General features: G+C 39.7%; 1 protein-coding gene across 2 annotated transcripts in view; it reads right to left on the bottom strand.

Moving 5' to 3' along the window:
* ARFGEF3 (ARFGEF family member 3) overlaps positions 1–12975 on the bottom strand; it is a 184517-nt gene that overhangs the window by 127739 nt on the left and 43803 nt on the right. The window contains exons 3-5 of one of the 2 annotated variants that reach the window (XM_067010901.1): positions 12929–12957; positions 11287–11368; positions 7088–7219 (exon numbers count right to left, since the gene is read on the bottom strand). In XM_067010901.1, the coding sequence (XP_066867002.1) occupies positions 7088–7189 (102 nt within the window). In that variant the 5' untranslated portion in view covers positions 7190–7219; positions 11287–11368; positions 12929–12957. The remainder of the gene's footprint in view (positions 1–7087; positions 7220–11286; positions 11369–12928; positions 12958–12975) is intronic. The other variant, XM_059083390.2, reaches the window with a different exon arrangement.

Genomic DNA, 12975 nt, shown 5'->3' with positions numbered 1-12975 from the left:
AAAACAGACTTTAAAACAAAGACTATTACAAGAGACAAAGAAGGACACTACGTAATGATCAAGGGATCAATCCAAGAAGAAGATATAAGAATTGTAAATATTTATGCACCCAACACAGGAACACCTCAGTACATAAGGCAAATACTAATAGCCATAAAAGGGGAAATCAACACTAACACAATCATAGTAGGGGACTTTAACACGCCACTTTCACCAATGGACAGATGATCCAAAATGAAAATAAATAAGGAAACACAAGCTTTAAATGATACATTAAACAAGATGGACTTAATCGATATTTATAGGACATTCCATCCAAAAACAACAGAATACACATTCTTCTCAAGTGCTTATGGAACATTCTCCAGGACAGATCATATGTTGGGTCACAAATCAAGCCTTGGTAAATTTAAGAAAACTGAAATCGTATCAAGTATCTTTTCTGACCACAACACTATGAGATTAGATATCAATTACAGGAAAAAATCTGTAAGAAATACAAACACATGGAGGCTAAACAACATGCTACTTAATAACCAAGCGATCACTGAAGAAATCAAAGAGGAAATCAAAAAATACCTAGAAACAAATGACAATGAAAACCCAAAACCTATGGGATGCAGCAAAAGCAGTTCTAAGAGGGAAGTTTATAGCAATACAATCCTACCTTAAGAAACAAGAAAAATCTCAAACAACCTAAACTTACACCTAAACCAATTAGAGAAAGAAGAACAAAAAACCCCCAAAGTTAGCAGAAGGAAAGAAATCATAAAGATCAGATAAGAAATAAATGAAAAAGAAATGAAGGAAATTATAGCAAAGATAAATAAAACTAAAAGCTGGTTCTTTGAGAAGATAAACAAAATTGACAAACCATTAGCCAGACTTACCAAGAAAAAAAGGGAAAAGATTCAAATCAATAGAATTAGAAATGAAAAAGGAGAAGTAACAACTGACACTGCAGAAATACAAAGGATCAGAAGACATTACTATAAGCAACTATATGCCAATAAAATGGACAACCTGGAAGAAATGGACAAATTCTTAGAAATGCACAATGCTCTGAGACTGAACCAGGAAGAAATAGAAAATATGAACAGACCAATCACAAGCACTGAAATTGAAACTGTGATCAAAAATCTTCCAACAAAAGCCCAGGACCAGATGGCTTCACAGGTGAATTCTATCAAACATTTAGAGAAGAATTAACACCCATCCCTCTCAAACTCTTCCAAAATATCGCAGAGGGCAGACCACACCCAAACTCACTCTACGAGGCCACCATCACTCTGATACCAGAACCACACAAAGATGTCACAAAGAAAGAAAACTACAGGCCAATATGACTGGTGAACAGACGCAAAACTCCTCAACAAAACACTAGCAAACAGAATCCAACAGTACATTAAAAGGATCATACACTATGATCAAGTGGGGTTTATCCCAGGAATGCAAGGATTCTTCAATATATGAAAATCAATCGTTATACACCATACTAACAAACTGAAGGAGAAAAACTATATGATCATCTCAATAGATGCAGAGAAAGCTTTCAACAAAATTCAACAGCAATTTATGATAAAAAAAAACCCTCCAGAAAGTAGGCATAGAGGGAACTTTCTTCAACATAATAAAGGCCATATATGACAAACCCACAGCTGACATCATCCTCAAAAGTGAAAAACTGAAACCATTTCCACTAAGATTAGGAACAAGACAAGGTTGCCCACCTCACCACTATTATTCAACATAGTTTTGGAAGTTTTAGCCACAGCAATCAGAGAAGAAAAAGAAATAAAAGGAATCCAAATTGGAAAAGAAGAAATAAATCTGTCACTGTTTGCAGATGACATGATACTATACACAGAGAATCCTAAAGATGCTATCAGAAAAATACTAGAGCTAATCAATGAATTTGAGAAAGCTGCAGGATACAAAATTAATGCACAGAAATCTCTGGCATTCCTATACACTAATGATGAGAAATCTGAAAGTGAAATTAAGAAAACATTCCCATTTATCATTTCAACAAAAAGAATAAAATATCTAGGAATAAACTTACCTAAGGAGACAAAAGACCTGTATGCAGAAAATTATAAGACACTGATGAGAAGAAATTAAAGATGATACAAATAGATGGAGAGATATACCATGTTCTTGGATTGTAAGAATCAACATTGTGAAAATGACTATACTACTAAAAGCAATCTACAGATTGAATGCAATCCCTATCAAACTACCACTGGCATTTTTCACAAACTAGAACAAAAAATTTCACAATTTGTATGGAAACACAAAAGACCCCGAATAGCCAAAGCAATCTTGAGAAACAAAAATGGAGCTGGAAGAATTAGACTCCCTGACTTCAGGCTATACTACAAAGCTACAGTAATCAAGACAGTATGGTACTGGCACAAACACAGAAATATAGATCAATGGAACAGGATAGAAAGCCGAGAGATAAAGCGCTGCACATATGGTCACCTTATCTTTGATAAAGGAGGCAAGAATATACAGTGGAGAAAAGACAGCCTCTTCAATAAGTGGTGCTGGGAAAATTGGACAGCTACATATAAAAGAATGAAATTAGAACACTCCCTAACACCATACACAAAAATAAACTCAAAATGGATTAAAGACCTAAATGTAAGCCCAGACACCATCAAACTCTTAGAGGAAAACATACGCAGAACACTCTATGACATAAATCACAGCAAGATCCTTTTTGACCCATCTCCTAGAGAAATGGAAATAAAATAAAAAATAAACAAATGGGACCTCATGAAACTTAAAAGCTTTTGCACAGCAAAGGATACCATAAACAAGACCAAAAGACAACCCTCAGAATGGGAGAAAATATTTGCAAATGAAGCAACTGACAAAGGATTAATCTCCAAAATATACAAGCAGCTCATGCAGCTCAATAACAAAAAAACAAAAAACCCAATCCAAAAATGTGCAGAAGACCTAAATAGACATTTCTCCAAAAAAGATATACAGATTGCCAACAAACACATGAAAGAATGCTCAACATCATTAATCATTAGAGAAATGCAAATCAAAACTACAATGAGATATCATCTCACACCATGGCCATCATCAAAAACTCTAGAAACAATAAATGCTGGAGAGGGTGTGGAGAAAAGGGAACCCTCTTGCACTGCTGGTGGGAATGTAAATTGATACAGCCACTATGGAGAACAGTATGGAGGTTCCTTAAAAAACTACAAATAGAACTAACATATGACCCCGCAATCCCACTACTGGGCATATACCCTGAGAAAACCATAATTCAAAAAGAGTCATGTACCAAAATGTTCATTGCAGCTCTATTCACAATAGCCAGGACATGGAAGCAACCTAAGTGTCCATCAACAGATGAATGGATAAAGAAGATGTGGCACATATATACAATGGAATATTACTCAGCCATATAAAGGAATGAAACTGAGTTATTTGTAGTGAGGTGGATGGACCTAGAGACTGTCATACAGAGTGAAGTAAGTCAGAAAGAGAAAAACAAATACTGTATGCTAACACATATATATGGAATCTAAGAAAAAAAATGTCATGAAGAGATTAGTGGTAGGACAGGAATAAAACACAGACCTACTAGAGCATGGACCTGAGGATATGGGGAGGGGGAAGGGTAAGCTGTGATGAAGTGAGAGAGTGACATGGACATATATACACTACCAAATGTAAAACAGATAGCTAGTGGGAAGCAGCCGCATAGCACGGGGAGATAAGCTCTGTGCTTTGTGATCACCTAGAGGGGTGGGATAGGGAGTGTGGGAGGGAGGGAGACGCAAGAGGGAAGAGATATGGGAACATATGTATATGTATAACTGATTCACTTTGTTGTAAAGGAGAAACTAACACACCATTGTAAAACAGTTATACTCCAATAAAGATGTTAAAAAAAAATCAAGAAAACAAACAACTGAATTCAAAAATGGGCAGAAGACCTAAATAGACATTTCTCCAAAGAAGATATACAGATTGCCAACAGACACATGAAAGAATGCTCAACATCATTAATCATTAGAGAAATGCAAATCAAAACTACAATGAAGTATCACCTCACAGCGGTCAGAGTGGCTATCATCAAAAAATCTACAAACAATAAGTGCTGGAGAGGGTGTGGAGAAAAGGGAACCCTCTTGCACTGTTGCTGGGAATGTAAATCGATACAGCCACTATGGAGAACAGTATGGACGTTCCTTAAAAAACTAAAAATAGAACTACCATATGACCCAGTAATCCCACTACTGGGCATATACCCTGAGAAAACCATAAATCCAAAGAGTCATGTACCAAAATGTTCATTGCAGCACTATTTACAATAGCCAGGACATGGAAGCAACCTAAGTGTCCATCAACAGATGAATGGATAAAGAAGATGTGGCACATATATACAATGGAATATTACTCAGCCATATAAAGGAATGAAACTGAGTTATTTGTAGTGAGGTGGATGGACCTAGAGGCTGTCATACAGAGTGAAGTAAGTCAGAAAGAGAAAAACAAATACTGTATGCTAACACATATATATGGAATCTAAAAAAAAAAAAAAAATTCATGAAGAACCTAGGGGCAAGATGGAAATAAGGATGCAGACCTACTAGAGAATGGACTTGAGGATACAGGGAGGGGGAAGGGTAAGCTGGGACAAAGTGAGAGAGTGGCATGGACATACATACACACCAAACGTAAAATACACAGCTAGTGGAAAGCAGCCGCATAGCACGGGGAGATAAGCTCTGTGCTTTATGACCACCTAGAGGGGTGGGATAGAGAGGGTGGGAGTGAGGGAGATCCAAGAGGGAAGAGATATGGGAACATATGTATATGTATAACTGATTCACTTTGTTATAAAGCAGAAACAAACACACCATTGTAAAGCAATTATACTCCAACAAAGATGTTAAAAATAATAATAATATTACTGTAAAGTACAGTTATCTCATCATTAATTTCCTAGCTGCTTTCCAAAAATGTTTGTCTAAAATAAAAGGATACTACAAAAAAACTATGTTAAGGCTAGGTTTATTGTGAATTGAAATATTTTTTCCCAATACCAACAATGTTTACATTTTTAAAAACAGTAGCATGTACCAAAGGCCCTTATCTTTTAAAAGTTTTTTAGATATCTAATTATGAAGAATGGCAGCCCAGATTATTGTTTTTCTTTTTTTCTGACAATGTCTGACCTATTCCCAGACATTAACTACAAGTACCACAGTCTAGTATGGTATCATTAGAAAGTCCATTAAGACAGGCTTTCCAGGATTTCCAGCAGAGCTAACATGTGTCAACTCCTGTCCTCAGCAAGGCTAGCAGAAGGCACCACTGGACTGCAATTAGAAAGCAAGTGTAAGTTTTTAAAACAGGTGTTTCTGTTGACATAACCATTAAACATCCTGCTCTCCTCCATAGCTCCTAGAAGAACAGGTACTTTCTCATTTTAATTTTTAATACAAATTCCTGTTTTCCATGAAAAGCTGTATTCCTAGGAAAATTTCCAGAATAATATGAAATCTGTAAGGTGTGTCTCTTAGTATGACATCAACGCTCACCCACCAGTATTTGGAGACCTATTAGTGGAAGAAGGGTCAACAGGCTAGACCTGAAAGTCATAAAAGCAATGAATATGGCAGTTGGCCTTGCCTCTCTCAATGGTGGCACAGAGGTAGCAGAAAAGTAAAACGAATCTAAGAGGCAGTTACTCTTCGGTTCCTAGGAATGCACAGCTGCCCCATGTATGTCAAAGGATAAGGCAAAACTGGACATTCCAGAATCAAAGAGAGTTAAAGTCAATGAGAGCTTAAGGATGAGCTAGCTCAGAGATTCTCAGTGCTTACTGTGTATAACAACATTCCGAGCCCCGCCCACTGAGATTATGACTCAGCAGCACTACATAGTGGTAGCAGAAGTAGTAGGAATAGAAAGAGTAATGTACAACACTTCCAAAGCACTTGCTTTGGGCCAGATACTGTGCTAAATTCCTTACAACTATCACCTTACTTAGTCCTCACAAGAGTCCTATTGGGTAGGTGCTTCTATTTCCGCCATTGTCCAGCTGAGGAGACCAAAGCACAGAGTGGTTCAGGAATCTGTCCAAGGAAATCCAACTAGGAAGTGCATAAGTATTCAAACCCAGACAGGCTGGCTTCAAAGTCTGAGCTCTTAATCACGACACTAAATTACCTACCAACAGGGCTAGGGGGAGACGCAGGGCATTAAGACAATGTCATGATTGAAGTTGATCTTTTCTCAATGCAGAAACTGAAAACCGGAAAAGTGACATCTCTTATCGAAGATAAAAATCCTTCAGTGCATTTCTAGGAAGAAATCAACCATTATAAGACAGCAACTACTCTTACACATTTCTCTACACACACTCCTCTAGGGAGGAAATGGACAGATGACGTGATCAAAAGCCACCTCATGTATTCCAGCTGTGTTACTGTGACCAAAGTGCTGTTCTGGGATACAGATTTCCATCCTTCTCCGCCCAACTCACTGTTCACTCACAGGAGGGACAAAAGGGGGAAAAGGGATGAGAGAGACGCTATCCCACGTGGGAGATAAGGTTCACATAATTTGAGGGTGGAAATAAAGCTGTGATTCTGATATGACTCCCAAGGATGGTCTGCCTTCCCTTAAACTGACTCTTCTAAAACCTTAGTATATGTCAAAACCTCATTAGCTCTTTGCTTTGTTTTACCATATACAGGCAGGCAGAATGCCTAGAATGCTCAGATCTACCCCAAGCTGAAACTACTCACATACATTCTCTCAAACGGTCACAAAAGCATTTCCTAACAACATCTGATATGCAAGATCAGGCCAAAAATCTTACGGATTTATTGAAATCGTACCTTTTTACTTACGTTGAACAGAAATGATCGTTGTCATTTCTGTTCATCGATCAAAGTTATTCTAGGGCAACCTAAGCAAGGATAATAACCATATATTCCAAATAGACCACCAGGCAGAGGCATTTTCAGGATAACAATGAGGGCGGGAGCACAGCGTTTGTTCCCGTCCCAGTGACGCAAACTGGGAGCCGCGTCCAACCCACCTTCATCACTTCCACCTGCAGGTCTTCGTGGAGGGAAGGCGTCACTTTCACGGTGTTCAGGATCTGATTGAGCAGCTGCTTCTCATCAGAGTCCGTTTCCATGGATACAAACCTCTCTTCCGCCAGAAGCTTCTGTAAAGAGGCACAAGGCAGTGATCACAGATAGGCTTTCCCCTGCTGCCTTATTCTGTCGTAGCTTAGCATGTACTGAGGATAATGTTTCTTACTCTGGAGGAATATAGCTGGAGGCCATTAGGAGGAGCTGCTTCTATGTGCCATTAAAAAGAAAAATGCGCCAAGCCTTTGGTAAACGGTTTTTGGCAAAGGCTTTTTCTTGCTATTAGATAATTCACTCTAAAATTTATGAAGTGCAGGTCTAACGTGGTGGCCAAATAGGTCATTTGGTTGGTGGGGACGGAGGACGAATGTGCCAAGCAGAATGTAGCCCCTCACAACATTCACATTTACACTTGCCTTTAAAAAAAAAAAAATTTTTTTTTAATCTGTTTATTTTTGGCTGTGTTGGGTCTTCTTTGTTGCGCGCGGGCTTTTCTCTAGTTGCAGTGAGCGGGGGTTACTCTTCATTGCAGTGCGCGGGCTTCTCATTGCAGTGGCTTCTCTTGTTGTGGAGCACAGGCTCTAGGCACGCGGCTCAGTAGTGTGGCTCGCAGGCTCTAGAGCGCAGGCTCAGTAGCTGTGGCACATGGGCTTATTTGCTCCGCGGCATGTGGGATCTTCCCGGACCAGGGCTCGATCCCATGTCCCCTGCAGTGGCAGGCGGATTCTTAACCACTGCACCACCAGGGAAGCCCTACACTTGCCCGTTCTGAATGTAGCTTTGTCACAGGAAAGGAGAAGGTCCTGGAGACGAGTTAATTTTTCAAATATTTACCTTTGTACTTCCTAATGTGAGCTGTCATTTACCCAGGAATTATTCATGAATCTACAAATCTTAATACCATTCCATCAGAAAATCAATCCCACAAAAACCTACACAAGAAGACAGTCACTTTCATGAGGTTTCCCAGCAGTCATTACATCTTGCAGGATAGCTCTCCTCTATTTGAGAACAATTCTTACTTTTCATAAAATTCTTTCTGAGATTAGACCAAAACCCCACTGCCTACCACCTCTATGCCCTCATCTATCCCTGGAGTCACGCAGATTAAGCTTCTAAAATAACTCAAGTCAGCTATGAAGTCCACCTAAATCTCTTCTTCTCCACACTAAACCTCCTCGGGAGCCATCGGATGTTCTCTGCGTGATATGGTTTCACAGACACTCTCCTCCTTAACATGTGGCCTCCAGTGTGCATGTAACACTTCAAGGGTGGTCTGCTGGTACAGGGCGGGAGCACCCGAGACTGCATATGAAGCTAAATGTATGAACTTTGGGTGATTATGATGTGTCAATGTAGGTTCATCCTTGGTTAAAAATAAAAGTACCATTCTGGGAGTGATGTTGATGCTGTGGGAGGCTATGCATGTGTGGGGGAAGGGAGTATATGGGAAATTTCTGCACCTTCCTCTCAATTTTACTCTAAACCTAAAACTGCTCTAAAGTAAGTTTTTTAATAATAATAAAAAGATGGCAGAGGGGAAAGAAAGAAATGCGGTCTTTGGTGGCACCATTGCTCTCCTATTCCAAACCTGGAATTGCTTACCTCTATAATTCTAGTTGTGTAAGATAATTAAATCTGTTCATTGCCTAAAACCAAACAAAAAACAGTAATGCAGAAGTTTAATCACATTCTCAGATCAAATTAGCTTAGTTCTAAGTCACAGCACATTCTGCGCTGACTCACCCAGAAACTTCTCATTCACAAGGGCGGCAGTTAAGCTATTCTTCCCTATTCTATCCTGGGGCAATTGATTTTTGAGACCCCAGTGTAGGATGGATTTTATATTTATCCCTATTAAATGTGTCCTTGTCCGATGCAGCATAGGGTTGCAGCCATGAAGAATTTTTGGAATTCTGATTCATCCAGGGTAATGACCCCCTCTTCTAGTTGAATGTCACTGAAGATACAGAAAACAAGTATTTTAAACCTTCTTCTTAGGACTCCCTGAATTTGTCTATACAGCTATACCTCATTTTATTGCACTTAGCTTTACTCCACTTCACAGGTATTGTGTTTTTTATAAATTGAAGGTTTGTGGCAACCGTGTGTCAATCGAGTCTATTGGCCCCATTTTTTCAATAGCATTTGCCCACATCGTGTCTCTACGTCACATTTTGGTAGTTCTGGTAATATTTTAAACCTTTTCATTATTACTGTATTTGTTATGATGATCTGTGATCAGTGATCTTTGATGTTACTGCCACAGCTGACTGAAGGCTCAAATGATATTGGCATTTTTTATCCATAAGGTATTTTTTAATTAAGGTATGGACATTTTTTTAGACATAATGCTATTGCACACTTAAGAGACTACAGTATAGTGTAAACGTAACTTCTATATGCACTGGAAAATGAAAAACTTCATGTGGCTTCACTCTAATATTTGCTTTATTATGATGGTCTGGAACTGAACCCACAATACCTCTGAGGTATTCTCTCAAAAGAGATTTTTGACTCTCATGTAATGTATGTAGGGCAGCCCAGAGTTAGTTTATATACAAACCTGTTTTTACTTAAAGTGCTAAAGACTAGAAAGCTCTTTAAAAAGGCTTTAAGTTAATGGGAGGTCACAAGGGATGCTGAGAGGAAGACTCCCTGCCCCCCAGATCAATGAAGTTCCCACGATTATTGAAAACATGATACTGTAACTTAGAGTGTTTGAGGGTTAAAAAAAAAAAAAAAGTAACTAAATGGAAAATCTATATACTACTAAAGAAAAGGGAACATAGTGGCAGGTCAAAACAAACTCCCATTCATTTTTTAAAATTAATTAATTTAGTTTTGGCTGCGTTAGGTCTTTGTCACTGTGCAAGGGCATTCTCTAGTTGCAGCGAGCAGGGGCTACTCTTCATTGCGGTGTGTGGGCTTCTCACTGCGGTGGCTGGGCTTCTCACTGCGGTGGCTTCTCTTGTTGTGGAGCATGGGCTCTAGGCGTGTGGGCTTCAGTAGTTGTGGCACATGGGCTCAGTAGTTGTGCCTTGCGGGCTCTAAACTCAGTAGTTGCGGCGCACAGGTTTAGTTGCTCCGTGGCAGGTGGGATCTTCCCGGACCAGGGCTCAAACGCGTGTCCCCCATTGGCAGGCGGGTTCTTAACCACTGCGCCACCAGGGAAGTCCCCCATTCATTTTTAAAGTTTGCCCAATTACTTTGGAGAAAAGAAGAGTTTTTAATAACTGTTCGTTTAAAATTTTTTTTAATGTTTAAGAATTTCTAATGCTATTGCATATTGAGATATACATCCTCTAATTCCAATCTTCTAGGGAAAAAAAGAGTTGTAATTTTCTTACTCTTTCATATTTATTTCTCTAAAGGTATTAGAGACCTCTCTGAACTTAAAGAGCTAACGATGAAACAGTAATGTGAGAAGACATCCAACAAATGCCACCAATCCCTGGTCATGCTGAAACAATATCCCGTAGGCTTGAACTCCACAGTGCTTGTCATTCACATACCAAACCACTTAAGAAGTCAATGTATCTATACAGCCAACAACTTTGCACCTTTGGAATTAGACCTATTATGTACGATGTAAAACAAAATGAACAAATGCTCAGAGAAGGAAATGCATTTGTGCAATTTGAATTTTCTGACTACACAAAATTTCTTTTTTCTTCCCAATCTTGTTCTGGAAACAAAACACATTAATCCATTCGCCAACCTAACTGTAGAACAGAAAACAAAACAAACTCTTTCCAGCTTACCGTCATTGCTCATGACACAGACCCAGAGAACTTGAATGCATATAAGATTTGAGTTGGTATAGAACTGCAAGCATCTCTCTTGGGAGCCCTTACTCTGTTAAGTTTGGTGTCACAAAAAATATTTCATTTCTGTGTGGGCTTAGCTGAGTCTCCATGAGTCAGTGTCTGAACAACAAATGCTTAGCAAGATAATGCTGTACACAGAGAAATGCTGATAAATACAAGAAAATCCTGTTATCTTCTCTGGTTATTACCCAGTTCAATCAAATTTTTGTCTGGGTCTTTAAACAGCTAGTATTTAGAATGTTAACTATTTGCTCTTTCAATGCTAAAGTGGTCTGTCAATGTCTGTCATCCTGTTGCACTCAGAGCCATACCTGTATCCCTGCCAAGGCATGTTGGGCCAGCTTCACATTCTTGGATTCCAAAGCCAACTGGAGAGGCAGCAGGCATTTCTCCCTGGCAAACACATAAATAAGGACAACATGTGAGCTCAGCAACGCTGGCAGTCAAGTGATCCAAGACTTATGTATACCCACCTCCAAATGCCGCCACACACGTACACAAAACTATGACCAATAATGAAACTGCATATGGATTTTTTAAAACACAGCAAAAAAAAAAAAAAAAAAAAAAGCTGTGCAGAAAGCATAGCATATCATGGGAATTCCCTGGCGTTCCAGTGGTTACACTTCCACTGCAGGGGGTTTGATCCCTGGTCGGGGAACTAAGATTCCTCAAGCCGTGCTGTGCGACCCAAAAAAAAAAAACATAGCATATCAGCAGCTCACCTTCTTAGGATGGCTACAGAGAAAACATACACAAGGACTCTCAAACAACTGTTTTGGTGAACTAACCATCACATGGTAAGTCCCTTACCATTCCATGAACACGCCTTGCTCTTTCTAGAAGTAATATAATTGCCTGTATTCAGTACACCTGGGGTGTATAAGTCTAGAAATCACTGTTTATTTAGATTTCTATACCTTGCTCATTCCTCTCCCCCACCTGGCAAGTGAGGGCATCACCACCACTACTCTGCCTCTTGGATATAAACTGAAATTTGATGCACTTGTCAATTTCTCCCCCAATTCAAATTGTTCAATGATCACTTATAATTTATGAACCTGCCCTTTAGTCTCCCCATCAGGGAGACCTAAATTTTGTGATGGATCCTTTTAATGTTTTTATTTATTTTATTTTTGGCTGCATTGGGTCTTCGTTGCTGCGCAGACTTTCTCTAGTTGTGATGAGAGGGGCTTACTCTTCTTTGTGGTGCACAGGGGCTTCTCATTGCAGTGGCTTCTCTTGTCATGGAGCACAGGCCCTAGGCGGGAGGGCTTCAGTAGTTGCAGCACACAGGCTCAGTAGTTTCCACATGCAGGCCCTAGAGCACGCGGGCTTCAGTAGTTGTGGCACGTGGGCTCAGTAGTTGTGGCTCACGGGATCTAGAGCGCAGGCTCAGTAGTTGTGGCGCACAGGCTTAGTTGCTCCACAGCATGTGGAATCTTCCTGGACCAGGGATTGAACCCATTTCCCCCACACTGGCAGGCGGATTCTTAAGCACTACGCCACCAGGGAAGTCCCTGTGACGGATTCTTATTTTTTTTTTTTTAAACATCTTTATTGGAGTATAATTGCTTTACAATGGTGTGTTAGTTTCTGCTGTAGAACAAAGTGAATCAGCTATACATATACATACATCCCCATATCTCCTCCCTCTTGCATCTCCCTCCCACCCTCCCTATCCCACCCCTCTAGGTGGTCACAAAGCACTGAGCTGATCTCCCTGTGCTATGTGGCTGCTTCCCACTGGCTATCTGTTTTACATTTGATAGTGTATATAAGTCCATGCCACTCTCTCACTTTGTCCCAGCTTATCCTTCCCCCTCCCTGTGCCTCAAGTCCATTCTTTGTCTGCGTCTTTATTCCTGTCCTGCCCTCAGATTCTTCAGAACCATTTCTTTTTTTTTAAAGATTCCATATAAACATGTTTCCAAGACAGAAATACAAACAAACCATCAACAGCTTTGATCCATGAGAAGTACCTGGAGTCAAGTGAAAGA

This window comes from Kogia breviceps, chromosome 13, assembly GCF_026419965.1.
Source record: "Kogia breviceps isolate mKogBre1 chromosome 13, mKogBre1 haplotype 1, whole genome shotgun sequence".
Classification (NCBI taxonomy): Eukaryota; Metazoa; Chordata; class Mammalia; order Artiodactyla; family Physeteridae; genus Kogia; species Kogia breviceps.
The sequence above is the reverse complement of the archived record's forward strand: the minus strand, read 5'-3'. Positions and strand labels throughout refer to the sequence as shown.